The sequence below is a fragment of the Talaromyces stipitatus genome, genomic scaffold (assembly GCF_000003125.1).
Source record: "Talaromyces stipitatus ATCC 10500 scf_1105507295555 genomic scaffold, whole genome shotgun sequence".
In the NCBI taxonomy this organism is placed as follows: domain Eukaryota; kingdom Fungi; phylum Ascomycota; class Eurotiomycetes; order Eurotiales; family Trichocomaceae; genus Talaromyces; species Talaromyces stipitatus.
In genome coordinates, this window is record NW_002990116.1 from 1,671,077 (window position 1) to 1,699,068 (window position 27,992).

The window sequence follows — 27,992 nt, forward strand, 5'->3', positions numbered from 1 at the left end:
TTCCAGATATGTAGACCCACCCTTTTCTTCCAGAATCTGCCAAACCCTGCCGACCCTCGTTCGTGCAGAGTTACCTTGCTGCTTCGGATCTGTGCCGTGTATTGAGAGACAGCAATCGGAAAGAGTATCACGTGCAGTCCAAAGTTCTAGCCGTACCTCGTCCGCACGACAAGTGCAATATATTCGGGTCACCTGCCATGGCAAAAATGCATTGTGAACCTGCCGAGATCCAGTTCTGAGCTCGGGCATTAATATGTAGTTACAAGGTTCTGGAGGAATTCAATTTATATTGATTTCGGAACATAAAAGATGTGGCTGGAACACCGGAATTGCTTCTCCGCCCCCCGCTTTTGGTATGCATCCATTGGTAGACTAGTGCCAGGACGTGGCTTGAACTCTGTGCCCAAACGGGACACAACTTGTGGAAGCCGTCTCCAGATCGGGTATAGCGCCCGCCCTGCATGCCCCGTCTTTCCTGAATAGGCAAGTACGAGTGCGCAGTGACGTCAAAGCAGACGCTAAGAAGCAGCCGCAACGTCACCGGATCGACGAGCTGCATGTATTATTCTCTACTATGTACAACCATCAACCCATACGCTTTCGCACAGTCCGATATGCACAATATTACTAATGCTATGCGTCGAGTGTTATCAGATGGTAGAAGCCGGACGAAGGTCGCTGAAAGCGCCACCAGCTGAGATAATGGAGCTATCGCAAAGTTTGTTTGATCCTTCTGGGAAGCCCAAAATACTGTACAGAGGCTGGGAGACCTGATGACGCTGCTATGAGATGTTCTGTCGTGGTTCATGGTTCATTGCATGCTCTCTTAAAATATCAAAGACAGACAGAGAGAGAGAGAGAGAGAGATACATATATATATACATGGATACATGTATACGTATATATGTGGTCTGCTTCTCCATGCACAGTCTAGACCCTAGTATGATCGCATTATCTCATTATCAGATGGCTGATGTTTGATGTCTATCAACAGCAATGATCCAGCGAAGTGGGGCCGTGACGCCAATGGTCTGGGATTGAGGGTATTAAACATACTATGTAGTAAGTGCTATGTAGTGGGCGTACTATGTACTTAGTAATACGGTCATACTGGAGGGACACAGTCCAAGGTACAAGTAGGTTTTCTGAAGGAGAGCTGTGCAGAAAGTGAATCTCTATCTGTGGGTCATGATGCATCACTTCTGGCTCAAACTGTGGTCCGTTCTCAAAACACAATTCTCCGTAGGCTGAATGACCTCATCCGAGAAAAGGAACCTGAGGCCCCCATAGTGATACATCGCAAGCCCCCACTGACTAGCCTAGTCTTGTCCTATGAATTCATGTGGTGATCCAGCCGTTCCTCTCTGCTGTGATATCATCGTCCTATCAAAAACAGCGACTGCTGCTCCGCTCATCATCGGGATTGGTGCGCTGATTGGCCGAATCCTGCCAATGTGTGCCTGCCGTTGCTGGCACACACTCCGTATTTGACACTTCCCGTCCCGACGACGTGAACTGGTCAAACTTCCATCTTCTTTTTTCTTCCTGCTATATAGTCTCGAGTACTCGCTTGCGAACGTCTCAGTTAGGTTGATTCCCCTTGTTTTGTCGTGGAATTGTCTTTGGCAAAACCTGTCGTCATACCTGAAATCCATCTCGCAAGGCTTGTGACACATTCGACCACAGACCTGCATATCGTCGGCTATCGAGTGCATTAGACTCGCGAATAACTCTTCGGAATCTTTTGTAAGAACCCCTTGACGTATTCTGCCTTGTCGAAGACCGAAAACAAGACAACGGCGTAGTCCCTGCGACTATTATCTGGCGAAGAACGACGATTTTAGAACCGCGCCATGCAAAACCATCATACTGATATAAGTCTTAGATGTATTGGGATATGCATAGTCTCCCAATGGCAATGAATCCAGCAGAAGGTCTACCCACCGAGGACATCTCCGGCCGTACTTCGGGAATCGCGCTGTTGGAGACTACCCCCGGCATTGATCCCCGTGCATCTGTCGACGACTACAACAGGGTGATGCTGCAGTATACCCAGCGTCAAATCGAAGCATTCACCCAGGCGGGAGATAACATGCTCGGACGTCGTAATAGTGGCAACAGCCGTAGCAGCGGAAGCAGCGGCCAAAGCAACACATCTTCCATGACCAATATGGCTGGTGCTGGTAGCGGTCTACCACCTCAGCAGACTAGACGTGATGGCAGCACCCAGTCTCCGGGTAGTGCTCGTGACTAGCTGCACTGCTTCATCGGCTCTGAATGCGAGAGGTCTCGTCAAGAGGGTATGTCACCGGATCTTTGTTCCACGTACGTCCGGCTGACTAATTCATCTCAAAAGATGTTCCTGTTTTTAGCGCATCCCTTCAGTTATACCTTAGCGACCGTCATTAACCTCGACGTATGCACCCTTACGGAGTCAGATGATATTTACAGCATGGAGAGGGGTTCCGAGCGAGGCATCAGAGTGGTTGGAAGAGATTGACTTTCACGTCTCTTTTTCATTGCCAGCGTTGGCCTGAGATTTGGAGTTTGCCCACACATACGTTCATTACAACACTTCGATACTCTCGTCGATGAACAGGTGGATTCGTTTGTTTTGCATTTTGATTCTTCTTCTTTTTTTTCAATGGTCGGGTCGTATCTCTCTCTATGAGACGAGATACTCCCCAATCCGATTTGACATTACATTGACTATCGTTCTAGCCCAACTCGAGCGAATGAGCATGTTTTCATCTCATTTGCCGCAATTTACTATCTTCCCCAAGCACCATACCCCTTTGGCTTTTTCATCACGTCGCAGTCAGGGTAGTCGACAGAGTCTCCTTTTCTTGTTGTGGAACGTGAGATAACTGGAAGACTTTACTCTAGACATGACAATAGAATTTCGAATTCCAAAACCCATCGTCTTATTTGATCTGTGTGTGGTGTTTCTCTGATCCATCGGCGTGTTTTGTTATGATGTTACGAATTTTATGACTTGTATACTTATGATTGTCTTGTTCTTGTTAGTAGCTCGCTGGATCGAGATGTAAACCTTCATGTACTTTTAGTTTTATTATGGGACAGGGTTATCTTTGATCGGTTGTCATGGAAAACTTCGGTCCAGTCAGGTCAGCTAGGCTCGAATTGATACTATTCTCAAATTCATTTCCATCTGAATAATACGAAAACATCGCAGCCGGAAAGACGATTAAGATGCTATATCGTCATTATAGATGCATGTTTTGTGATGGCCCTATGAAAAGATCCTCTTGAAAGCTGACTGATTACACCGAAGATGATGATTCTGTCTAGGATGTAATCATTCTAGGCGCCTACGTAGCGAGGCATGTAAAGTTAAAAGAGAGACACTGCCCATCTCAGACAGATTGTAGCTTAGACCGATGCAAGCACTCGCATGGTGGCAAGAGACACTAAACCATTGGAAATGATTAAGCTGAACCGCTGCATGGGAAGATATAAGATACATAGTATGCGTATGCCATCATCATCACCGTCATCAGTGCCTATCCGAGACTGTTTGGGAAGTAAAGGGTCATATCATTAATAACCATATATAATAGATGGGGACTTCGACATCAGCTAGCTCTCTAGCTACGTATGCCCGCCCCCCGAGCGGAGTATGGAACGTCATACGCCGCTGTTCTCTAGGGGTTTGACGTACCTGGACAGATTACTCCCTCGTACTTTCGATAAATAGGTCTGTGCATATGTCCTCAGACCTACTTCGGTAACACGAAGGATAAATCGTTGAATGGGGCGGAGTCATATAGCTGATGTTAGGTTAGGGTATGTCTCTGGACCGTCCCGACGACGTCAGATATACCTTTCGGGAGACCGCTTACATACTCCCCCCATCTCTTTTTCTCTTGGCTGTACTTATCCCTGACATAAATCTCAGACAGGACAGTCTATGCATTTAAATGATTAAACTGGTGTGAAACAGGGGCTGTCCTACATGGACATATATGTCATGTCACCTATGTAGAAGGTGATTGTCGATGATAGCGCCCTGAAGATGATTATGTCACCACAAAGTTCATTGCAAATCCGATGGTATAACTGGGAGATGGATGTATTTACCAAAAGACTTTCTGTAATAGCAAACCGAACGCTCAATTCTTCCACTCTACTGCCCAGAAATACAGCATGAGTATCACAGGCTTAGGGTTATTAGAACCCTAACCCTGGTATATGCTCCACATCAATAATTGGCGTCATTGTATAGCGATAGGGCATTCGAAGTGGATATTGACAATCTTCCCAGTCCTTTCCGTGTGTTTAAAGCTCTCGAAAAATAATCAACAAGCTCAGTCCGTCGAGATCAAATCAAACCCAGCCGACACTCCGCGATCATTGTAGCACAAAGAGGAATCGAGTTGCCGGTGCGTAAAGCCCCAACCAAGAAGCAAATGAATCGCGACAGCCGGGAACGAGCCCGAGATCCGAACATGCGTAACCTACACCTGAAGAGGAAATTGGAGAGGGTCAAGGTGGATATTTAGATGTAAGATCTATCTGTCGTAGTGGGGGTTTGATATGAATCTATCCATTGAGAGACTTTCATCATATGCACAAGGTTTGGGCGCCGGCTAAACTTCGGTTGTTTATTGTTAGTGGTTGGATTTAGTTCCCTAACGGGTAATATAAGCATATATTTTAAGCTTTTCCACTTGTCTTTTCTTCTTGTCAATTGCTCTGTCTTGATTCCTCTACGAGATAGACCACAGGCATAGTAAACATGGTGCAACTTGATATTGAAAAGACGCTCTCGGAGCTGGACCTGAACGAGAAGATTGCACTCACTGCTGGTAACCGCTTACCAACAGTTCTTTATACAGTCAACGACAAGCTGATAATCACCAGGAGCCGACTTCTGGCACACAGTGCCCATAGAACGTCTCAAGATCCCCTCTGTGCGAACATCAGATGGACCAAACGGTGTCCGCGGAACTCGTTTCTTCAACGGCGTCCCCTCAGCATGTCTACCATGCTCAACAGCTCTCGGTTCAACCTGGGACGTGAACTTACTCGAGCAGATTGGTGAATTATTAGGCGACGAAGCACGCTCCAAAGGTGTTCATGTCCTATTAGGTCCTACGATCAATATCCAGCGCTCGCCCCTTGGCGGTCGTGGGTTTGAGTCGTTTTCGGAGGATGGGTTACTTTCTGGTGTTTTGGCGGGGTATTATTGTAAAGGTGTCCAGTCAAAGGGGGTTGGTGCGACGTTGAAGCATTTTGTGTGCAACGATCAGGAACATGAGCGTATGGCGGTTGATACTATCGTTACGGCGAGAGCGTTGCGTGAGATTTATTTAGTGCCGTTCCAGCAGGCTCTTCGAATCTGTCAGATGGCGTGCTTTATGACCGCTTATAATAAGATTAATGGGTGTCATGTGAGCGAAAACGCAAGTATTATTGGAGACATCTTGCGCAAAGAATGGAAGTGGAACGGTCTCGTTATGAGCGATTGGTAAGACGCTCTGCACTTTTGGGATTGGACTACTTTCTAATTCGATTATTAGGTTCGGCACATATAGCACTGCAGAAGCAATCAATGCCGGACTGGATCTCGAAATGCCAGGTCCAACCCGGTGGCGAGGATCAATCCTCAACCACGCAATCAATTCAAGAAAAGTGGCTGACCATGTCCTTGACGAAAGAGTGCGAAACGTGCTCAACCTTGTCAACCATGCCGGTAAATCCGATATCCCCTTTGGCGCCGAGGAGAAAGGTCTCAATCGTCCTGAAGATCAGAAACTTCTTCGCCGTGCAGCTGCTGAGTCTATAGTACTCTTGAGAAACAACAACAGCGTTCTCCCGTTTGACAAGATCAAGCCTATCGCTGTTATAGGACCAAATTCTAAAGTGGCTGCTTACTGTGGCGGTGGTTCTGCGTCTTTACCACCGTATTATACTGTGACTCCGTTTGAAGGAATCACCAACGCTAGCAAAGCAGATGTCAAATTCTCCCAGGGTGCTTATGCTCACCAAACTCTGCCTCCATTAGGACCGTTAATGAAGACTCTGGATGGAAAGAAGCAGGGTTTTGAATTTAAAGCGTACCTTGAGCCTCCCGAAGAGAGGAACAGCGATTCCAAGCCTGTTGATGAGTTGCATCTCGTCAACTCAACGGGTTTCCTTGCCGATTACAAGAACCCTCGCATCCCTGGGCAGCTATTCTACGCCGATATGGAGGGAACATTCACACCAGCAGAAGACGGTCTGTATGATTTTGGAGTCATCGTGATTGGCAGTGGAAAATTGTTCATTGATGGCGAACTTGTCGTGGACAACGCTACCACTCAACGACAAGGAACAGCCATGTTCGGCAGTGCCACGGTTGAGGAGAAAGGGTCCAAGGAACTCAAGGGAGGAACCTCGTACAAGATCCTGTTCCAATATGGAAGCCGGCCAACATCGAAATTGGAAAATCGTAGCGTTATTGACTTTGGTCTTGGTGGGTTCGCCTTCGGTACAGGCAAGCGAATTGATAAGGAGGAGTCTATCAAACAAGCAGTCGACTTGGCGTCCAAAATGGAACAGGTTATTCTCGTTGCCGGATTGAATGGTGAATGGGAAACCGAAGGCAATGACCGAGAGCATATGGATCTCCCACCTGGCACGGATGAATTGATATCTCGCGTTCTTGACGTCAATCCCAACGTTGCCGTTGTTATTCAAAGCGGGACACCGGTGACCATGCCTTGGATAGACAAGGCCAACGTCTTAGCTCAAGCGTGGTTCGGTGGAAACGAGCTCGGAAACGGTCTCGCTGACGTTCTTTATGGTGATGTTAATCCCGCCGGGAAGTTATCTTTAACTATCCCTGCTCGTTTAGAGGATAACCCGTCGTATCTCAATTTCGGTTCTGAGCGAGGCCGGGTTTTGTACGGAGAGGATGTTTATGTGGGATATCGGTATTTTGAGAAGGCTGGAGTTAAGCCGTTGTTTCCATTCGGTTATGGCTTGTCGTATACGACATTCGCACGATCGGGTCTATCATTGCAGGTAGACTCAGAGAAGCCAATTCTAGAAGACGGCGAAAGAATAACCGCCTCCTTGACAGTGGCTAATACCGGATCAGTCGCTGGTGCAGAAACAGTGCAACTATGGATACAACCCCCCGCAATTGCAAACATTAAGAGACCCGTTCGAGAATTGAAAGGTTTCACAAAAGTCCATCTACAACCTGGAGAAAAGAAAGATGTCTCAATCACAGTCGAGAAAAAGATTGCGACAAGCTTCTGGGATGAGATTAGAGAATCTTGGGCATCTGAAAAGGGCGAATATACGGTTTTGATTACTGGGACTGGGGAGGAAGCACTTTCTGAAAAGTTTAGTGTTGAGAAGAGTCGGTACTGGATTGGATTGTAGACTTAGTCTGATAGGTTAGGCCTAGAGTGACCTACTTAGATATCTTCTAAATAGGAATAGAACTTTAGTACACGTGTTGCATCGTTCTGCTTGCTCTGGAGTTACCGCAGAATGCAGACTAGAAACTGGAATGTAAACCTCTCTATTAACTAACCAATGACGGTTTGGAATGAATTCATGCCTTTTTAAATTATAGATGGCACATTCTTGACAGTTTGTACAGAGCATTCTATTGGCTTAGGCCCATAGCGAGGCTGAGGAGGTTGGTTCGCATTCCAGAAATATTCTTGTACCCTGTTCTAGAACACTTCAATCATAGACATCCATGTGTCTACCCCAAAGTAATTTAGTGATCGACAAGGCTGGTATAGATAAAGCATTTCCCGCCATTCCAAGGAATGTTCCGAAACTCTTCTATTCGCTTTGTGAAAGGAGGCTGGTACGATATTTGAGGCTTCAAGTTGTGGCGCCAAATTACCCAAGTAGGAAACTTTTCCTACACCACATAGTTCTTCGAAGTGGTTGGGGAATCGTTCTGTGTTTGTCTATAGCTTTTTGTCAGAAATATGGCGCTCCCGTGAAGATCAATTCCATTATTTATGGGGCGATGATATCCTCTAGCAAGGAGTTTAATTCATCATTATCATCATCATCATCATCAGTCGCTCAAGGCCTTACCTATACTACTCGAGAAGCATCAAAGGCATTGCCAATACTGCATCAAAGTGCCGTATAGTCGAGGTATGTTTCATCGCAGATTAGTACCAATATCAGACGCTGACCCACTCAGAGAGAAAAGAAAATGTTCCTCGATCCCACTCCACTCGCCATTGCACTGGCAATCATCCTCTCCACATCCCCTCATGTCCTTGCAGCACCACATAGAAAACATCATAACATTGTACTTGGTCGATCAAATGATCAAATCCAAAATTATGATCAGCGATATGCACATGGTCCACTGCAAATTGCCACGCCATCGTTTCAAACTCCTTCTGTAACCGTGCAGAGTGTCAGGACTATCACAGTGTTTCCGACACCGGTTCGGACGCTGATGCCGAGTAATATGCAATTTTTACCGCCTCCTGGTATGCCAATGCCAAATGGGACTAGGAAGCCTGTTGAGAAGTCCTCTTCTACGTCGTCATCTTCATCGTCAACGGCACCTACAACAACTTCAAAGACAACAGTGTCATCTACGTCACAAGCAACAAAAGCGGCTGCGGCATCATCGTCATCGGCCTCGATTATAGTCGTTGCTCTACCTTCGAGCTCATTCACTATCACTGTGCCAGGCGCAACCTCAGTCACTATCCCGTCAATTGCCACACCAACCACTACTCTACCTTCTATAATTGCGATCGAGGACAACGCTGCTTCCGAAATCCTCTCGGTTCTTGCGACAGATCTAGCACAGACAACCAACACCGATTCCAACTCTGACTCTGGCGATACAAATTCTATGCAATCCGATGCAGGCACGGAGACAAATTCATCTCAGCAATCAGCTATAACAGCAGCAACATCAACCTGTTCGCGCGGGACAACTCGTAAATGCTGTTCTGCCGCGCATAACGATCTAAAGAAAGTCGTCAATGCTCTGGATGGTATCACTGGATTCGACCTGAGTTTCCTTAGACCCGATACATCGGTAGGACTCGACTGTGCCGATATCAATGACAATGATAGCACTGAAGATGGTGCCGTATGCTGGGATGTTGTGAGTTGTTGCGAAACGAATGCACTCGTGAGTTTTCTTCCTATTTCGTTCGATGATTTCAATAATACTGATTATATGCATTTATGTAGACAACCTTGAGCTCAATTTATGTGGGCTGTGTGCCGGTTGTTTGAGATAGTACACTCCCGAACATAGGGTTTGCATGGGTTGGAGTTGATAGTTAGCATTTGCATTTACTGGAGGGTGGGAGATTTATTTATGGATTCCAAAACTTATTATTTTGTTAGCGTGACCAATATACTAATTCTAGAGGATAATACAGTACTCGCTACGAGTCCTAATAATACTTATCAGACACATTCCATTACCATCTTATAGTAGGTATGTACAGTAGAGCCTGGCTATAACGAACTGGAGACCTCTAAGTGCCCAAGTCAATGTCTAGAGTGAAGAGTACTCCAATGTATTAATCTGTTTTTATTATTAATATATAAGGTGCTCTTCTTTCCATGTTAAAGTAATCAAAGGTGAGATTAGTATATACATGAAGAGGGCTTCCTTTCCTTGTAGTCTTATAGGCTGTATAGGGTTAGGGCATGATCTACTACGCGGTTCCCCACCCAAATTTCCGGAGTCTGGGGTAATTGTCTCTGTGGTCAGCTGACCGCGTGGGGAAAGGAAGCCAGAACCTGCCATTTAAACTCTTTTCATCCACAGTAGAACCTGGCTATAACGAAAGGAAGGTCGCTTCATATTTCTACTAATCTTAGCTTGGATTAATTTAATATGGGATTGAAGAGCATCCTACTCACGAATATTAGAATAGATATTGAAGGTGCCCTTCATCCCCTAATCGAACTCACTTTTGGATATACTGACTTGGACCCCGAGAGGTCTTCTGTTCGTTAGGACCAGGTTCTACTGCATTTTATCCTCGACCAAAGAATGAGCTATACGCGTAAACGGGCGGCATTAGCTTGCATATTCTGTCGCAGCAGGTAAAGCTAACCCTCGGACAAGGGCATTCAAGCATGTTGATCTGAATAGAAAACGGAGATGTGACGCACGGAAACCATCGTGCTCTAATTGTCTTGATTTGGACGTTGAGTGTCACTACGATGACACTCCATCGCAAAGGTAATCCAAACTTGGGATCTGGAAATTCCTGTGTACCTGCTTACGGATCTAGGATTGATACTTCTGGAGGCAGTCGGGAGATTCTCAATCGGTTGCGAAATATCGAGGCAATCCTCCAGAGTCAATCAGAGCGGATAACAGCTCTTTCTAATGAGCCTCAAAGAACACCCTTGCATGTTCATGATGCCGTCACACCGCGGAGTCAGCAGTCAGTTGCAATCGTTGACATGCATTCCCAAACGTGGTCATCGTCACACCTTAATGCCCCGTCTGACTACTCAAGCTTGCCGCCTCTCACCATACCAGTCAAACACAAGACTTCATCTACATATTTATTAAATTTGCCTGCGGTCAAATCACTGATCGGGGAATACCCGACAGATCTCTTCTTCAGATTTGAATTGCGAAGTCATCTTCCTCCTCAGCTCTCACTGGAACATTCCCATGCAGCGTCTCCCGTCAATATACAGAGGGAAATCACAGACGAATTGATATTATTCTTCTTCGCATACGTTCATCCAAACCATCCGGTTCTAGACCGCGAAGAGTTTCAAAAGCACTATGCTCGATTCCTCGAGAATGGGCCTGATCATAGCTATGAATCTATTCTCTGTATGGTTGTTCTGGCATTAGGAGCCGTTGTTTCCACAGCCCCGGACCCTGAGGTATTCAAGTCGTCACCTCCGGGTATGGATTACATGCAGTACGCTATGCCGACGCTGCTCTCTGTTTCTGCATGGTCTTTTTCTTCAAGTATGTTGGCGGCTCATGCACTGGTTCTTGCCAGTGTCTATTTTGCCTACATTGTTCGGCCACTACAGAGTTGGCGGTTGATTCACTCTGCTTCAACGATGTTGCAAATTAATCATGTCGGGTAAGCTATACAGTAAAATCTGGCTTTAACGAAAGGAAGGCCACTCCACCTTTCTACTGATATCAGCTTGGGTGTCTTTAATATGGGACTGAAGAGCATCTAATTTGTTAATACTAAAATGGATTAATGTATGAGGTGCTCTTCATCCCTGAATCGAACTCACTTCTGGATATATGAGCTTAGGCCCTGAGAGGCCTTCTATCCGTTATAGCCAGGATCTATTGTACCCACCATTGGTGAAGCAAGCTAACATCGGTAGGGTGGATTCTCTTCAGAAAATATCGAATGGTTTTAATGAAGGAGAGCATCTTGTCCGCCTTTTCTGGTCATCATTTCTCGTCGAGTGCGACCGTCTCGCGGAGCTTGAGCTCCCACGAAGCGGGCTCGAAGAGTTAACAGACAGCATATATCTTCCAAACTGTACAAACCTTGGGCTTGCAGAATCTGCCTGGTATCTCGCTGAGATATCCATCCGGCGGTTGCTCAATCGCATTCATAACTCCTTATACCCAGGCAAGAAACAGCCACTTTCGAAGCCTCCAATCACATCTCTTGCATCTGATGACTTTTCAATGGAAGAAATAGTTTCGATTGATGGTATTTGTAATGAACTACGCTCACAGCTGGAGACATGGTATTTATCTATCCCCGAAGGTCTCCGTCCTGTTCTAGAAAATGCTAATGAGGAGGATACCGCCGGTCGACAAGCAATTCTGAGGATTCGCTATTTTGCAGCCAGGCATATCATCTACAGGCCATTTCTACTTTGCGTTGTTACGCACGGCTCGAAACGTGCCCCGCGGTCAATGGTTGAAAAGGCTGCTATTTGCATTGAGAGTTGCCGATGGTACATTCACCATACTACCAAGGTGTTGGGAAGGCCAAGTCAGTACACGTGGACATTCGCATTATCGTAAGAATCTGACTTTGACTCGTGAAGCACAACGTTACTGACTAAAGATAATCAAGCTCCCTTGGTGCGATTATAATTCTCACTTTAGGCTCCTTGAATCGAGATTTGCAAGCCTTTGTGCCAGACATTGACGAGCTACAGACTATGGCAATTGACAACTTTCGACCGTGGGCATTCTCAAGCCTGGAAGCGGTCGTATCAATACTAGAGGATATCAGGAAAAAGAGGAGGCTTCTTTTACAAGTGTGAACTTGATTATATAATATTTAAGGAAGTAGTTAAGTTACTTTAAATTCGTGTCATCTACAACTCGCCGCCAGTAGGTTGCGCGATGATCTCTTTTCCAATGTCACTTCTCCAGAAGCTCCCTGTGGGATATGTATATTTCTCCAACGCTTCATCGGTATATCCCGTTGAATAGCCGGGAGCCAGCGGGGTGACATAATGTGCATTTTCAATCTTGGATGGATGTCGCAGATTCTCCCGATGACTGTCAGCATTCTCTAGCATTGACTTTCGCCCACTGATAGCGATATAATCAATTGTGCTAAGGTGAGATGTCAACTCTGTCAATCCCATTGCTCCATTGTGCGGTACGCAGGGTACGTCGAATTTCAAGGCCATGAGCATCACAGCCTGAGAAGTCAGTGGAAGTTTGCAAAGTGAATTTGAGCCGAAGGTCACTCACAAGACATTCATTCACGCTGCCGAGTCTGACTGCATCGATTTGACAGACGTCTGTGGCCTCTGCTTGCAGAAGTTGCTTGAATGTGACGCGATTTTGTGCAGCTTCTCCGGTCGCTACGCCGACTCCATATGGCTTAAGAGCTTTTCGAATGGCTGCATGGCCAAGTACGTCATCAGGATTGGTAGGCTCTTCGATGAAAACTGGCTTGAACTCGACCAGTTCCTTCATGTATTCGATAGCTTCCGGAACGCTCCACACCTGCCGACCATTAGAGCTGACAGGACTTACAAGGATAATGATATACCTGATTCGCATCGATCATAATCTGATAACCTTTATCATATCCTAAGACATCTCTGACAGCCGCCAGCCTCTCTCTGTCCGCTTTCACATTAGTGCCGACTTTGAACTTGAATACGGTGAATCCGGCGTCGATAGTTTCTTGCAGCACTTCTCGCATCCGGTTACCAGAGAAAGCCAACCATCCGGCAGAGGTAGTATAGGCGGGAACTGCAACGTTGTCTAGAGCCTCCTTCAGCCGTGCGTCTTTGTTCTTTTGAGTCTTTTCGAGCATCTCAATACACTCTTCCGGCGTGATCACGTCAGTAATGTATCGGAAATCAATGCATTGCACTATTTGCTCAGGGGTCATTTCGCAGATAATCTGCCACACAGGTTTGCCCAGTATCTTGCCCCAGAGATCCCAGACTGCGTTGAGTACTCCGGCAACAGCGAGATGTGTAACACTCTTTTCTGGTCCGATCCATCGATATTGCGAGTCTGAGACCATATACCGCCATGTCTTGCCCATGTTTCGTGTAAGCTCGTGCATTGTTTTTCCAACAACACGACGAGCGAAAATATCGAGGGCCATGCATATCAATTCGCTACCTCGTCCGTTGCTAAAAGCCTGATACTTGTTAGATAATGGATACTGGGATATCGGAAGCACTCACAATTCCTTCTCCAATAAGTTCATTATGGTTTGTCTTCAATTGAATGAAAGGATGCGACCCATTGGTGCCTTTGTGCATTGCATCTGAACCGACACCATCGAGACTCGTTGGGAAGCGTAGGTCAACGACCTCGAAAGATGTGATGGTAACATCGTGTTCGGTGATTACAGAGCCCATTCTGTGTGTGCAGAATTTGATGAATGTTGAAAATGCAAATGGTTTGCGTTCCAGGATTTTCCCTACATGATGGGCCCTTTAAAGAAGAGCTTGTTCATGCCCTAATCGATAAGGGAAGCGGAGAGAGTGGAGAACTACCCGGGGTATGCCGCTCTTCCCCGTTGACCTACCTGGTTGGCAGAACCACAGTAGAACCTGACTATAACGAAAAGAAGCCCTCTTCATGTATAGTCATACTAATCTCACCTTTGATTACTTGAATATGGAAATGAATAGCACCTCATGTATTAATAGTAAAAATGAATTACTACATTGGAGTACTCTTCACGCTTAAATCGGATTCACTTCTAGATATATTGACTTTGACACTGCCCAGTCCAGTTCGTTATAACCAGGTGCCGCTTATCCCCGTCGGATCATCTCCGATCAAGTATATCAAGTTGAAGTATGGTCAATCTATCATATGTGTGGTATGATTATTGTTTTTCCTTTGTACTTACAGTTGAAGAATCCGTCATCATGAGTATCAAGTTTGTTCTTGTGACCGGTGCCACAGGATTTATCGGTGCCCATATTGTCGACGCCTTACTAGCCGGTGGCATTCGCGTGCGGGGTGCCACCCGTTCTCTCGTCAAGGGAAAGGCGATGCTACAGGCAAGGTCTAAGTATGAGGATTTACTTGAGTTTGTACAAATCGATGACTTTCAGAACCCCGGTGGCCTTGTTGAGGCCGTGAAAGATGTCGATGGAATCATTCATACAGCGAGTGTACATCAACAAATTCCATAATACTGTTTAGATAATCTTCACTAACGTCTGGTATCATACAGCCCTTTACGTACGATACAACAGACAATGAAAACGAGCTCATAATTCCCGCCATAAACGGCGTCAGGGCTGTATTCGAAGCTGCTTCTACAAACCCCAAGATTCGACGCATCGTACTAACATCTTCTTTCGCCTCAGTGCTTGATGCACACCGAAAAGCGCCACCATACTTCACCTACACCGGAGCCGACTGGAACCCTTTGACATATGAGGAAGCGGCCGACAAGGCTACGAGCGCTATCATAGCATATAGGGGGTCAAAGAAGTTTGCCGAGCTCGAGGCCTGGAATTACATCCGTGACAAGAAGCCCATGTTTGATTTCGTGGCTCTCTGTCCTCCCATGACGTTTGGACCAGTGGTGCACCCTGTTTCTAGTATTAGCAAAGTCAACGAATCGAATGCAATGCTGTGGCAGGTTGCCAGTGGCGCACCTTTACCTGTTGCGCGAGTACCGTTCTGGATTGACGTGCGCGATCTGGCTGCTGCACACCTTGGGGCGTTGCTCACTGAGGAGGCTGGAGGGAGGAGGTATACGCTCACAGCACCGGAAACTTTCTCCTACGCGAAAGCGGCGAGTATCATTGCCACTGAATTTCCGGAACTGAAGGATAAGGTGCGTCAAGATGAGCAGAGCATTGATGAAAGTTACGGCTTGGATGGAGAGACGGCTAGCAAGGAGCTCGGCTTTGCATACCATACTTTTAGAGATACTGTTCGTGATTTTGTGTCGCAAGGTATTCAGATGACTAGTTAATGTAGACCATTTATTCAATTAAATTTCGTTGTGATATGTTTGTTGGAAGTACGTACAGTAGAACCTGGCTTGAACGAAAAGAAGGCCTCTCGGAATCCAAGTCAGATACTTAGAATATAGAGATGAAGAGCTCCCTGAAATAATAGTCTATCTTATTACTGAGAATTACGATGCTCTTTAATTCTATACTAAAGCAACTAAAGTTGATATTAGTATAAACATGAAGAGGCCTTCCTTTCGTTATAGCCAGATTCTACTGTAGTAGCAAGCTGCTAGGCATGGCTATGAGGATAATTGGAGTATTCTTCGAAATCATAATGTCTCTAGACAAGGAATAGACTTTACCACCTAAAATGTATCTAATTGTAACGATCAGCTTAACCTAATGATAATATTCACTATCTGGGGTGCCAGTGTTGACGAAACTGAGTATGAGCAGGGAAACTATCTGTTGAGGGGAAAAAGCCAATATTTATGGACCTCCATCCTACTCATTGGCGATACTACCCGCTACACACAAATCTCTATTGCCCGGCCGGTATCCCAATGCGGTAGCGGTGCAACTGGGCAACTACGGTAACTACAATCTACCGTCGTTCAAATCTATCCCCGTGACGCCCAGATAAGGTGTCTGACCACGTGCCTCCACGTGCCATATCGATCGATAACCTTATTAACGAATTCGTCAAAAGGGCTTTATTCGAACGTGCCCTGGTGGCAACCGTGTCGACGCCGAGCCATCACACTAACTTTCATGTCATGAGACAAAAGTATCCAATCCAGGCAACAGATAAAAGTCTGCCGCTCATCCCCGCAGCTATAACGGCTGCCGCTTTGCCCCGAACCAACCAGACTGACTGTGCCAAAGCCCTAACAGAGCACAGGCGTATCTCCCCACATTCCCCGGTCGACTTGCCGATTCCCCATGGGGTCGTGCATCTTGCTTCATTCACCTGCATGTCCGATATGCGTACTATTTATTGTGCCTTCTCTTCCCTATGTTGGCAGTCATGAACACCAGTTAGTTAGCAAAGCAGACTACTACACATCCTCTTCGAGTGGCAGCAATGGGTCTCAAACTATCGGACCGTCTTTCTGGAAGATGGCTTCTGACATTCGTCACCATCGCTAATGCATGGTGAGCAATTTTTACCCTCATACTGGTAACCTGCCCAGCTAACATGAAACAGCTCAATGGCCTGGTTCGGCTACGACCAAGGCGTCTTCTCCGGCGTCCTGATCTCAGCTGACTTCAAAGCTCACTTTCCTGAAACCCGCCATGCAAGCACCTCCGGCATAACAACCAGCTGCTTCTCTCTGGGGGCATTCTTCGGCGCTATCTGTGCCTTCACGTTTGGTGACAAACTGGGCCGTAGGAAGACTGTCGCTATGGGACTAGCCTTCAATGTTGTTGGCGCTGTACTGCAGATTGTTTCCTGGCATTTACCGCAGATGATTGTTGGTCGGATCATTAATGGGTTCGGAATGGGATTGACTTCTTCTACATGTCCCGTATATCAGTCGGAATGCTCAAGTCCCAGGTCCCGCGGTAAACTTGTCGTTGTCGGATCATTATGCAACACAGCCGCGTTCTGTCTTGCTAGTTGGATGAACTACGGTCTCTATTTCCAGGGGAGTGCATTGCAATGGCGCTTCCCGCTAGGATTCCAGTTGATCTTTCCCGTCGTTGTTGGGACTGCACTCCTCTTCATTCCCGAGTCTCCACGATGGCTTCTCCTCAAGGATCGACCCGACGAAGCCATCCAGGTTATTGCCCGCCTCGCAGGACCAGCTGTCGCAATCGACGACCCGGATGTCATGGCACAGTTCCTATCTATCCAATCTGCGCTCCAAGAAGAAAGAAAAGATCGCCGTCCGATCTTGGACATTCTGCGCTCTCGCGATAAAACACAGACCCTGCGCCGTTTGCTGCTTTCTTGCGGTACGCAATTCATGCAGCAATTTAGCGGCGTAAATGCGCTGGGATATTATCTGCCTACGCTTTTGCAGCAAAGCGTTGGTCTAGGTGAGAAAATGAGTCGGCTTTTGACCGCTGTCAATGGGACGATATACCTGTTTGCTGCGTTTTGTTGTCTGCTTATAATTGACCGGTTCGGTCGTAGAAAGTATGCCCTTTTCCTCGATGACCTGAGAGTATAGGAACTGACCGGTATGCAGGATGATGCTCTATGGTTCTCTTACCATGGGCTCATGCTATTTGATAGCATCAATCAGTCTGAAATATGCGGAAAGTGACCCATCTCGCAAGCAACTTGTACGTCCGTGGATGCTCTTTGTTGATATAATAGTAGACTAACTTCCATTAGCTCGGCCGCGTTACTACAGCCATGTTTTTCTTGTACTACTTCTTCTACGGCACCAGTTTCGCAAAAGTGCCCTGGGTCTACAACTCCGAGGTCAATTCATTGGCCTGGCGTACTCGCGGCGCAGCAGCTGCGACAGCTACCAATTGGATGGGCGGGTTTATCGTTACTCAGTTCACGAAAGTCGGAGTGAATAATTTACATTGGCGGTTTTATCTGAGTACGTTTCCTCTTTTCTTATCTCCATAAGGATGAAAGCTGATATAGGTAAAGTATTTGCGATTATTGTATGGGCTTATTTCCCCGTTGTCTTTTGCCTGTACCCCGAAACATCGCAGCGGACACTCGAAGATATGGATGAAATATTCATTCAGAATCCATCACTGATTGTCTGCGGAAAGCGTGCATTGACCCAACGCGAACGACCAGTAGAGTTCATTGAGGCTGAAGCGCGACGGATTGCAGAGGAGCAAAATGCCATCGGAGGGAAAGTGGGAGCTATCACACATGTTGAGCAGGTTTAAGCTCTACTGCTTGGCTGAGAGCTTCAGATTAGTACTAATAATCGAGACTATGTTACTGAACGTTTTATATTGATAGTATATCATTGTACAGCGTAATGTGCTACCTATTTTCGCCCTGATTGTGACCATGGTGACCTCCTTGCCACGGCGGCGGAAATGCACCCATTGGCATCTGTTGCCCTAGAAAGGGCGGTTGTCGGCCATACTGGGCTGATTGATTTGCAGGGGGCTGATATTGTTGAGGGAAGTTTGCAATTCCTGGAGGGACCATATGTTGACCGCCTCCCGGATACATAGGCGGAGGTGCGCCATGTGGTGTGGGCCACGCATTGTTGTAATTCATTGGAGGTGGAGGTGGAGCATTCCCTGTGAATTGCGGTGGAAAGGATGCGGCACCATTAAATGGATATGAAGGATTCGGAACACTAGGAGGTGGCGCAGGCTGTTGTTTGTTTTGCTGAAAAGTAGGATGAGGTTGTGCAGGAGATGCAGGTTTCGGTGAATATGAGTTGGACCGCGATCGTGATTGCGCACTGAAGCGTGGCCGAGACGCATTTCTCGAATCGCTACTTGATGGCGACCTGGAATACCGCCGGCGGCTAGGATTTCGTGAACGTGAGCGAGAGTCATAACGGCTATTGTTGTCGCTATGCCGGCGTTTTCCATATCGCTCGTCATCACCAGAGCTATAGCTACAGCTCCGTCGGGATGTTCCCTTGGACCTCCTCTTTTTCATCTGTTCACAGAATTCTCGGGACCACCCATAATAGGTATCTGTATCAATGATCTCTCCGGTCTTCTCGTCACGAACAACAGTCTGTCCAAGCTCGTCGACGTCTAATGACGCGTTTTCTGGAAGATCTGACTCAATCGATCCGTAAATGTGATCCACATCCTGGAAGAATTTCTTCAGCACGCCGACGAGTTTTTGATCAGCTGGGCCAGCTAGGAATTGGAGCGGTTTGACGGTGTCCGGTCGTATCGGGGTAGTAGAGTCCGGAATTATATGCGGAACAAAATTGCCCGCGGGCAAGTCATAAAATGGGGTGGATGGATCGCCATGGCTAGCAGGCATTATATACGGCGCGTCCCTCTTAGACCCCGTAGACTGTATATCGCTCGCGCTTTCTAATAGACTGACAGAAGCCTTGATCGCATCGACTGACTCTGAATTCTTGACCAGCTCTCGCAATTTGTCGACGTACTCGGCGGCGTAGTATCCGTGATCATACCAAGCATCTAGTAACATATCCAATTTCTGGTGGTGCTTGGGATTTTTCTTGCGATCGAAGGAAGCGGCAAGACCGACAAGTTCAATGACATGAGGCTGTAGCGAGCTGCTGAAGTTGACGAACGCGCCAACACCCTCATTCAAATGGTATTTCGCATGATGCAAGATATCATTCAACAAGTACAATATGTGTAATCGCTTCCGTTTTCCGGACGGTTTTTTGTTGGAGGGCCTTGTTGAGGAAGGTAGTTCCTTAGCTGACACCGAATCGAAAGATGTCGACAAAGCAATCAGGTATTTCCCAAGCACGCCGACTCTGTTGGGGGAGGGAACAACATGACGGAGCAACCATTCCTTGCAAGTCTATTTTACCATTATAGGCAACATTTAGTATTCACGCCTCGACCACAGTTACCAAAGAACATAACGGATCAGACCTGGACGTTGATACGCGAGCAATGCGATAAAGCGTTGTCTAGTAGAGTATGAAATGTGGTGATGTCGTCGCGCGACAGAGAAGTAGGATCGGGTCGCAAAAGTGCTGCAGAGAAGGAAGCCTTTGCGATGGCGAGTTGATGGGCGGCCATGTTAAGGGCTTGAATGACAGACAGACAGATGAGGTCAAAGTGCGGAAAGAGCGACAGAGCTCATGTCTCGATGCAAATTACTGTGGGGAAATTGTCACGTGAATAAGCGCATTATCAACCAATAGAAATCACCAATACGATTCTCTCTTCTTGTCAAACAATCTTGATGCTAGACTGCTAGCTCAGACTATGAAAAGATATTCACACAACAAGATTCAAGAAGGCTGTATTTCCATGACTTGGTGATATCGCTTCTACGATTACCATGACATAATGTCAGACGAACAATATATGTACTACTAGGACGATGGCTTCCCAAACTTCGTGAGAAAAGGGAGATCGATAATATCAATAACAGACCCTGAAAGCTAGTTTACATGGCATCGCCGAGCTATATGGTGACAGTACCTATTCATTTGGGCAGGTGGTTCCGAAATCCTTTGGGGACTGGAGTGAACCAGATATCAATTCCAGGCATAGAACCAAGCATACAACCAGGCAATAACGTGGTTGATTATCCCGGTCCTAATGTCCAGATCATCGACCGCGAGAATGCAGCCTATTTGCCAGTGGATCTATGCTAATGCCAAGCGGAGCAAGTCGCCTTCGGAGCAGATGCGGATTTAGGGATCTTAAAAGCTCAAGGAATGAAGGAATGCTGCCTCGCATCATCCGCCCCCCAGAGCCAGGCCTCTTTTCTGAAGGAGCTTGAACGGATTGACGGCGGATGTGATGAGAAAGTCAGCTGCCAAGCCTTGAGGCTGGTCTGGAATGGCCGCGCTGCAGATTGTAACACATATAGACTGTTTGTGGACTGACAGATGATGGCGAGTTAATGGACGCGATTGATTGCAGGCATGACGAATCTAGATCCGTGAAAGCGCACAACAGCCGCAGAAAGGCTGGTTCATCCGTGGTTTTTGAACAACTTCCACGCCGGAAATGGGGCTCTTCGGATGAAGTGGGGGATCGCGTAAGACGGCTATAGAAAGTGGCCCTCCTTAATAAGCGGATATAGTATGAACTGAGAGGCCTGGAAGTGTAGAGTCCATCATTGTTGATATCCTGTTCATGTCATCCGAGAACAACGTCATGCATTAGACATCAGCCATGACTGCGATTGATGGACAGGATGGATGGATGAAATCCAGGCAAAAGACTCTTCCGATCGTATCATACACGTTTCGGATCGGGCTCGGGGCCGAAACTTCCCCCACATGCTATCCGTTATCGATAGGACTGTCCCAGACTCGCTTGGTTAAGGCGAGTAGAGAAGAGTGAGTCAGACGGATTATGAGCGTTTTATTCCTTTATTCCACCAGATGGCGTGACCAACTGGTTATTTGTAATGCACGCTCTCTCATTGGTCAACGCTATTTTGGCCCCCGCTGTTGCTGTTGACCATCATTAGCTTTATATTGCGGTGTATGTCCCTTACCGTTGTTTATTTATCTAAGATAAATCCTCTTGCAACAGTCTCTACCTTGATTTTACCGTCGTTCTCTCTCAATATCGCCGTACATTGTCTCAATACAACATCATGGCAGTCACAATCGCATCTTCGGGGCTCCGCAGTTCAGTGCGCCATTTCTCAGCCCACCGTCCACGACCCGATACTCGCACATCCCGCTTTGTGGCCTCGTCGTGTCTGGTCTCTATGGTCGTTCTGCCTTTTGTTCCTCCAGCATTAGAAAGTTCACGAGAGCGCAATACCGGCTACCCTCATTCCAAGTGAGTTTTGTACCATTCGGACTGCGCTCCGATAGTCACTAACATGCCCTTCAGGACTCGTTCTCTCCCACCGCTTTGCTTCCATGCACGATAGATCAACTTGACTACCCTTTAAGCCTTTCATATTACGACTTAATACCCGATTTTTTTTTTCTTTAATTTTCACTTTCATTATACCATACAATACCCATCTTGAGTTACGACACGGCCAACCGGCAGAATCAACGGCATCACGGTACCACAGGACTTGATTGCTTGCATCAACGAGAACAGTTGCAACTGAGCCGTCTCGAAACGAATACACATCTACCGCTCGTCGCATTTGCTTTCTTTTCTCGCAAAATATCACTACGATATATAGCATTATTATATTTGCATATCAGGGAGGATCATCTTTAGGGCACGGGACTGGCGTTTGATATGGGCTTGCCGTTTTGGCTCCACATTGCATTTGACTAGTTAATTCTGAATCGACTTAGTTGACTTACACACTGCTTCTAGACAAAGATAAATGAGGTAGCAATGGATTTCCCCTGTGTTGATAAACCGTGTGTAGGCATATGCAGGCGTATGCAGGCGTATGCAATGATTACGTCCACCAACCACAAATAGCCATACTGAGTTAGCCGTCCTTATCAAAACCAAGTTTTTTTTCCATTTTCCAGTCTATATAATACATCGGTACAAGAACCAGGTTGAATCCAGCTCAACTGAACCGATTCCCCCGTGGCGGTCGGAAGGGTTGTGTAGCTTCATATTTCGACTTCTCGAGTAATCCTTGCTCATCAGTCTCTGGTTCATGTCGAGTGGGAGCCGGATCCTGGCCAGCTTCCCTGCTAGGCGAAGCTACATCATCTCTCGCGGTGTATGAGACCGAATTGGCATTTGCACGTTGTAATGACGGATCATCTGTGGGTTTCCGTATTTCTTGCGCTCGACGACGATCTTGGGCTTCCATTTTGGCTAATTCGGCTTTGCGCTTCATATCGGCTTCATATCGGGCCGCGCGATCGGCGTTGACGGATTTTTTGGCGAAGTAGTAGGCACCTCCGCCGGCTATTATTTGAGTCAGTGATACTTGTCTATTGATTCAAAGCATGGATCGCACTAACCGACACAAAGAGCGCCCCATCCGTACCTATCAAGTGCAATTGGTTAAGGATCAGTCATGATTCGGCATAGGACGGACGACATCTTGTAGCTCACCAAGTAGATCGTATCTGAGAAGAGTTCAATTAGCTTGCTCTCATTTACCTGGAAGATAAGCGGTAGCTCAGAGACAACTTACCGTATTCATTTTGAAGAAGTTATGAATTGAAAATGAGTAGACAATGATCTCTGAAGAGAAATGAAGAAGTTCGGACGGCCAAACGGCTCTTAGTCTTTAGTCTAAGCTGCCGGCTAACCCTAAACAGCTCCCGAGATTACGTCGTGCCTACGGAACGACTCTGCGCTCTGATTGGTGCATGACTCGTGACCAGAAGACTGCCAAGACCTCAGCCTACTTCTCATTCCATGACTCCGTTTGTCGAACACTTCATCTTTCCTCCTCTTCATCCCCATCTCTCATCAAGGCAGTCCTGAAACCTCACGACTGCTTCCAGGACATGCTGGGATCCGACTGCTGTCGTTAAAGATCGGATGTATATGGCTTGAAACGCGTTCATTCGTTACGTCTTAATCTCCGCATCTCGATATCCTCTTCGCCACCATAACCATCACGATGGCTCCGAAACGCAAAGCAACCGATACGGCCTCTGCGAGAGCCTCGAAAAGACCGACTCCCGTGCCTGATACACCGCAGAGCTTCGATAGTAGCGATGAGTATTCAGAATACGATGAAAAGGAAGAGCGCACACAGCACTTGGTGGAGAAGTTCTCGCTTGAATCTTTCAGCAGGGATAAGAAAGCATCGTTAGACAAAAGCGATCCGCACTATGGCTATAAGGACTTCTCATCACTCCCGCTGAAGCCAGATCACGCAAATCGACCATTATGGATCGAGCCTCTGAAAGGCACCATTACTCTAGAGAGTTTCTCGCCGTTGGCATCACAGGCTGCGGATTTCTTGACTACTATAGCAGAACCGTTATCCAGACCAGTACATCTACACGAATACCGCCTGACCGGTAATAGTCTATATGCTGCAGTGTCAGTTGGGTTGGAACCGAAGGATATCATTCATTTTTTGGACCGACTATCCAAGACACCCATTCCAGAAGCGATTCGATCATTTATCATTGATTTCACAAAGTCTTATGGGAAAATCAAACTAGTTCTCAACAATAACAAATATTATGTGGAGAGTACGGATCCGGCGATGTTGCAAATGCTTCTTCAAGACGACATTATCGGTACCAAGCGAGTGCAGGGATCGGAAGGCATCATACAGCAGGCGGCACCGAAGATGGCAGGCTTGGTTATTCCCGGTACGAAAGATGCTGCGGGTGTTAAACAAGCAAATCAAGCTTCCGGCGAAGAGAATGGAGCAACAAACAGTGGTGCCAACAAGGAAGATGATTTTTTGGCTACCATACGTGATGAAGATGACGACGAGGATGACGCTCAGGTTCACAGTTTCCAGATACCCAACGATGACGTGGAAGCTGTCAAAGCGCGATGTCAAGCGATGGGTTGTCCGGCCCTTGAAGAGTACGACTTTCGGAACGATAGGGACAATCCAACGCTGGATATTGATTTGAAGCCAAATGCTCAAATTCGAAGTTATCAAGAAAAGAGTCTGAGTAAGATGTTTGGTAACGGTCGAGCCAAGAGTGGTATCATCGTTTTGCCTTGTGGTGCCGGAAAGACGCTTGTCGGTATTACTGCGGCCTGCACAATTAAGAAAGGTGTCATCGTCCTATGCACCAGTTCTATGTCCGTTGTCCAGTGGCGAAACGAATTCATTCGGTGGTCAAACATCGATCCTAGTGATATTGCCATATTTACATCCGATAATAAAGAAAAGTTCAAGCGGTCAACAGGTATCATTGTCTCGACATATTCCATGGTGTCTCAAACAAGAGCCCGATCGCATGACGCGCAAAAGATGATGGACTGGCTGACCCAGCGAGAGTGGGGTCTGATGATCCTCGATGAAGTGCACGTCGTTCCGGCATCAATGTTCCGAAAAGTCACATCCAGCATTGCATGTCAGGCCAAACTAGGATTGACGGCGACTCTCCTTCGAGAGGATGACAAAATCAAAGATTTAAACTTCTTGATTGGTCCTAAGCTGTACGAAGCAAACTGGATGGAGTTGGCCGAGCAGGGTCATATCGCCAAGGTCCAATGTGCCGAAGTGTGGTGTCCGATGACGACTGAATTTTATTCTGAATATATGCGGGAGAGTTCGCGTAAAGCTGCTCTCTTGTATATCATGAACCCACGAAAATTCCAGGCGTGCCAGTTCTTGATTGACTATCATGAGCGACGTGGCGACAAGATCATTGTGTTCTCCGACAATGTCTATGCGTTGCAGCGATATGCCCTAAAACTAGGCAAAGCTTATATCTACGGTGGAACTCCGCAGAACGAGCGCATGCGTATTTTGGAGAACTTTCAACACAATGAACAAGTCAATACTATTTTCTTGTCCAAAATCGGAGATACTTCTCTTGATCTCCCTGAGGCCACGTGTCTGATCCAGATCTCATCGCACTACGGCTCACGTCGTCAAGAAGCGCAACGACTAGGCCGTATCCTTCGAGCCAAACGTCGTAACGACGAAGGCTTCAACGCCTTCTTCTATTCACTTGTATCCAAAGACACGGACGAAATGTACTATTCGTCTAAACGACAAGCCTTCCTCGTCGACCAAGGCTACGCATTCAAAGTAATCACCCATCTTCAAGGTATCGAAAACCTCGAAGGTCTCGCATACGCTACCCCCTCCGAAAGACGCGAACTCCTCCAAGAAGTCATGCTCCAAAACGAGACTTCCGCCGAAGTCGAGAACGTAGTTGACGATCTATTCAGCGAACGTTCTGGAGCCCAACGCGGCGGCAGAGCAGCAGCTAAAAAGGCGGTCGCCAAACGCAGCGCAGCTACACTTAGCGGCCTTGCTGGTGGCGAGGATATGGCGTATGTGGAGTATAATAAGTCGCGAAATAAGCAGCTCAAGGAGAAGGCACAGCATCATCCTTTGTTTAAGAAGATTGCGCGCGATCAGCAGAAGCGGAAGGAGGCTATGAAGGATATGGGACCGAGGGGGCGGTGATAGCTTCCGGTCATTCTTGTAGCTTTCATATTTGGATCTTTAAACATATAGATTGTGTCTATGCAGTACTAACGAATTTGATGTCCACTTGTCTAATAAAAGTATCCAAGCTCTATATTCATCTGCGTGTAATTCTAACTATAATTTGACTATATACGAATATCAGATCGTCCTATTTAGAGACAACAACCTTGTGAAACTCAGGATGAGCCTCCTCCTCCGGCGTATGGAAGATATTAATAGGCCACAAAGGATCATAGTAAGCACCAGGAATATTGAAGCGCTTATTCTCCTTTCCGAGCGCATCAATAGCAGCAATCTCGTCGGCTGAGAGCTCGACATCGGTGAGGTTTTCGACGATACGGGATGCGGTGACTGATTTGGGGATTACGCTGTGGCCGCCGACTTGGGCCCATGCAAGACTGGAGTAAAACGAATAAGCTTGAGATTGCTTTGTCAATAGGTTGGATGGGAACTTACACGACCTGGGCAGGAGTGACGGTTGTTCCGGTACGCTTTGAAGCGGCTTCTGCGACTGATTTGACCTCGGGGCGAGTGATGATGAGAGGCTCGCCGATTGAGTTGTTTCCGAAGCCCTAATAATGTATAAGTTTTTGCGAATAACCCTAGATGTAGGCTTGTCATACCGAGTATCCGGTGATGTGAATGCCTTTCTCCTTGGCGTATTCAATCAAAGGTGGGTTGGGGAGATAGGGGTGACGCTCAATCTGATTGACGGCGGGAACGACGCCGGTGGCCTTGATGATGGCTTCGATCTGATAACCAATAATACGATCAGTTCTGAGAATCTCCAGACTAAGGATGCACTTACGTGCTCAATGTTGTAGTTAGAAACACCGACAGCTCGAGCCTTGCTCTTGGGCAACTTTGTCACAGCTATTGTGTGTTAATGGTCATCCTCATTCTGTAACTTTTTGGTTAATACATACCTGTCCAGGTATCGATGATGGAGATCTCATCGTCAATCGCAACCACCTTCTCGTTTCCAGCCTCACGAGGGAAGAAGTCGTTGATTTGCTTGTTAGACTTGAATGCAACTGGCCAGTGGATCAAGTAGAGCTAAACGTTTTGTGAGTCTGTTGTCGTATGATTCTGCGACGGGAGAACAAACATCGAGATATTCCAAGCCGAGTTCTTGGAGTGTGTCGTCCAAGGCAGCTTCGACAACATCCGGGTGGAATTGGCTATCCGGTTTCAGCAATGTTTGGCAACTACAACGCGAGTGGAAGATCTACGAACCTGTTCCACAGTTTGGAGGTCTATCCGGATGGTATTGATGGTTAGGAATAGACGCTATTAGTGCAAGAATGTTTGGAACTTACAATAAAAACATCCTCACGCTTGATACCGAGCTCCTTGAGCGCCTTACGGAGACCCTCGCCAACTTCTTTCTGGTTTTGGTAGCTGTTCGTATCGATTGTGTCAGCTGTGAAGTAATCGTCTAGCTAGTAATACTGCATACATTTTGGCGAGATCCTGCAAACGAAACAGTCAGTCAAGTGCTCAGTAAGGTCAGTATACTGACAGGGTGAGAAACTAACAATGTGACGGTAACCGGCTTTCAATGCAAGGTAGACACCCTCACCGACCTGGCCGGGCTCGGCTTGCCAGGTACCGTATCCTCGAAGACTAGCACGACGTCAGTAATGAACGCATATCAGATATCAAGGTCAACCCACGGGATCTTGGCACCAGTGTTGAGTGTAGCGGTTTTTCCAAGAGACATGTTGATGATTGTGCTGGATGAAATGGTGAGATATCAGGATGTAAAGGATAGTAGAACAAGAAAAGAACCGCGTCGAAGACTTGAGACAATTTATCGACCAGCCATTTAGGGGGGGGGGGGAGCATCTTGCCAGCCCACCTGCCAAAGACAGATAGGAGCGACAGCTTAGGGCTCGATGTACCTTTGGTGGACTGGATTCGTCATTTAGCAGCACACCCCCGCCAT

General features: G+C 46.8%; 12 protein-coding genes across 13 annotated transcripts, besides 3 other annotated features; 8 read left to right on the top strand and 4 right to left on the bottom strand.

The window, feature by feature from the left end:
* The first annotated feature begins 838 nt into the window (after positions 1-838).
* Positions 839-867: a microsatellite.
* Positions 867-906: a microsatellite.
* A 728-nt stretch (positions 907-1,634) lies between these two features.
* On the top strand, positions 1,635-2,254 carry TSTA_117200 (uncharacterized protein; the record flags this gene model as incomplete). Its single annotated transcript, XM_002481881.1, has 2 exons — positions 1,635-1,746; positions 1,886-2,254. Exon 2 carries the CDS (start codon positions 1,886-1,888, stop codon positions 2,252-2,254), a length of 369 nt encoding a protein of 122 aa, XP_002481926.1. The 5' UTR covers positions 1,635-1,746.
* A 2,485-nt stretch (positions 2,255-4,739) lies between these two features.
* TSTA_117210 (beta-glucosidase) lies at positions 4,740-7,395 on the top strand (the record flags this gene model as incomplete). Its single annotated transcript, XM_002481882.1, has 3 exons — positions 4,740-4,829; positions 4,885-5,491; positions 5,544-7,395. The coding sequence occupies exons 1-3, from the start codon at positions 4,760-4,762 to the stop codon at positions 7,393-7,395; spliced, it is 2,529 nt and encodes an 842-aa protein (XP_002481927.1). The 5' UTR covers positions 4,740-4,759.
* A 634-nt stretch (positions 7,396-8,029) lies between these two features.
* Positions 8,030-8,056: a microsatellite.
* Positions 8,057-8,197: 141 nt separating this feature from the next.
* On the top strand, positions 8,198-9,249 carry TSTA_117220 (uncharacterized protein; the record flags this gene model as incomplete). Its single annotated transcript, XM_002481883.1, has 2 exons — positions 8,198-9,115; positions 9,205-9,249. 2 exons carry the CDS (start codon positions 8,198-8,200, stop codon positions 9,247-9,249), a joined length of 963 nt encoding a protein of 320 aa, XP_002481928.1.
* A 540-nt stretch (positions 9,250-9,789) lies between these two features.
* Positions 9,790-12,309, top strand: TSTA_117230 (C6 finger domain protein, putative). 2 transcript variants are annotated; one of them, XM_002481885.1, is made up of 7 exons: positions 9,790-9,911; positions 9,986-10,074; positions 10,124-10,213; positions 10,266-11,087; positions 11,347-11,721; positions 11,796-12,000; positions 12,057-12,309. In XM_002481885.1, the coding sequence occupies exons 2-6, from the start codon at positions 10,022-10,024 to the stop codon at positions 11,899-11,901; spliced, it is 1,446 nt and encodes a 481-aa protein (XP_002481930.1). In that variant the 5' UTR covers positions 9,790-9,911; positions 9,986-10,021; the 3' UTR covers positions 11,902-12,000; positions 12,057-12,309. The 2 variants fall into 2 exon arrangements, with proteins under 2 accessions (XP_002481930.1, XP_002481929.1); XM_002481884.1 differs by having other exon boundaries at positions 11,347-12,000.
* Positions 12,304-13,821, bottom strand: TSTA_117240 (galactonate dehydratase, putative; the record flags this gene model as incomplete). The annotated part of the gene is made up of 4 exons (XM_002481886.1): positions 12,304-12,636; positions 12,689-12,946; positions 12,993-13,598; positions 13,645-13,821. The coding sequence occupies 4 exons, from the start codon at positions 13,819-13,821 to the stop codon at positions 12,304-12,306; spliced, it is 1,374 nt and encodes a 457-aa protein (XP_002481931.1).
* Positions 13,822-14,340: 519 nt separating this feature from the next.
* Positions 14,341-15,404, top strand: TSTA_117250 (3-beta hydroxysteroid dehydrogenase/isomerase family protein; the record flags this gene model as incomplete). The annotated part of the gene is made up of 2 exons (XM_002481887.1): positions 14,341-14,589; positions 14,652-15,404. The coding sequence occupies 2 exons, from the start codon at positions 14,341-14,343 to the stop codon at positions 15,402-15,404; spliced, it is 1,002 nt and encodes a 333-aa protein (XP_002481932.1).
* A 1,067-nt stretch (positions 15,405-16,471) lies between these two features.
* On the top strand, positions 16,472-18,252 carry TSTA_117260 (sugar transporter, putative; the record flags this gene model as incomplete). Its single annotated transcript, XM_002481888.1, has 5 exons — positions 16,472-16,542; positions 16,595-17,530; positions 17,583-17,679; positions 17,732-17,948; positions 18,002-18,252. 5 exons carry the CDS (start codon positions 16,472-16,474, stop codon positions 18,250-18,252), a joined length of 1,572 nt encoding a protein of 523 aa, XP_002481933.1.
* A 100-nt stretch (positions 18,253-18,352) lies between these two features.
* Positions 18,353-20,088, bottom strand: TSTA_117270 (uncharacterized protein; the record flags this gene model as incomplete). Its single annotated transcript, XM_002481889.1, has 2 exons — positions 19,921-20,088; positions 18,353-19,846 (listed from the first exon to the last, which is right to left on the bottom strand). The coding sequence occupies exons 1-2, from the start codon at positions 20,068-20,070 to the stop codon at positions 18,353-18,355; spliced, it is 1,644 nt and encodes a 547-aa protein (XP_002481934.1). The 5' UTR covers positions 20,071-20,088.
* A 568-nt stretch (positions 20,089-20,656) lies between these two features.
* TSTA_117280 (uncharacterized protein) lies at positions 20,657-21,805 on the top strand (the record flags this gene model as incomplete). Its single annotated transcript, XM_002481890.1, has 2 exons — positions 20,657-21,347; positions 21,547-21,805. Exons 1-2 carry the CDS (start codon positions 21,181-21,183, stop codon positions 21,803-21,805), a joined length of 426 nt encoding a protein of 141 aa, XP_002481935.1. The 5' UTR covers positions 20,657-21,180.
* Positions 21,806-21,883: 78 nt separating this feature from the next.
* TSTA_117290 (uncharacterized protein) lies at positions 21,884-23,141 on the bottom strand. Its single transcript, XM_002481891.1, has 4 exons — positions 23,090-23,141; positions 23,008-23,021; positions 22,914-22,939; positions 21,884-22,857 (listed from the first exon to the last, which is right to left on the bottom strand). Exons 1-4 carry the CDS (start codon positions 23,096-23,098, stop codon positions 22,508-22,510), a joined length of 399 nt encoding a protein of 132 aa, XP_002481936.1. The 5' UTR covers positions 23,099-23,141; the 3' UTR covers positions 21,884-22,507.
* Positions 23,142-23,524: 383 nt separating this feature from the next.
* Positions 23,525-26,114, top strand: TSTA_117300 (TFIIH complex helicase Ssl2, putative; the record flags this gene model as incomplete). The annotated part of the gene is made up of 1 exon (XM_002481892.1): positions 23,525-26,114. One exon carries the CDS (start codon positions 23,525-23,527, stop codon positions 26,018-26,020), a length of 2,496 nt encoding a protein of 831 aa, XP_002481937.1. The 3' UTR covers positions 26,021-26,114.
* A 15-nt stretch (positions 26,115-26,129) lies between these two features.
* TSTA_117310 (aldehyde reductase (AKR1), putative) lies at positions 26,130-27,967 on the bottom strand. The gene is made up of 11 exons (XM_002481893.1): positions 27,721-27,967; positions 27,583-27,670; positions 27,504-27,517; positions 27,364-27,445; positions 27,281-27,300; positions 27,153-27,225; positions 26,971-27,100; positions 26,853-26,917; positions 26,668-26,796; positions 26,501-26,616; positions 26,130-26,442 (listed from the first exon to the last, which is right to left on the bottom strand). Exons 1-11 carry the CDS (start codon positions 27,765-27,767, stop codon positions 26,193-26,195), a joined length of 1,014 nt encoding a protein of 337 aa, XP_002481938.1. The 5' UTR covers positions 27,768-27,967; the 3' UTR covers positions 26,130-26,192.
* Between the last annotated feature and the right edge of the window lie 25 nt (positions 27,968-27,992).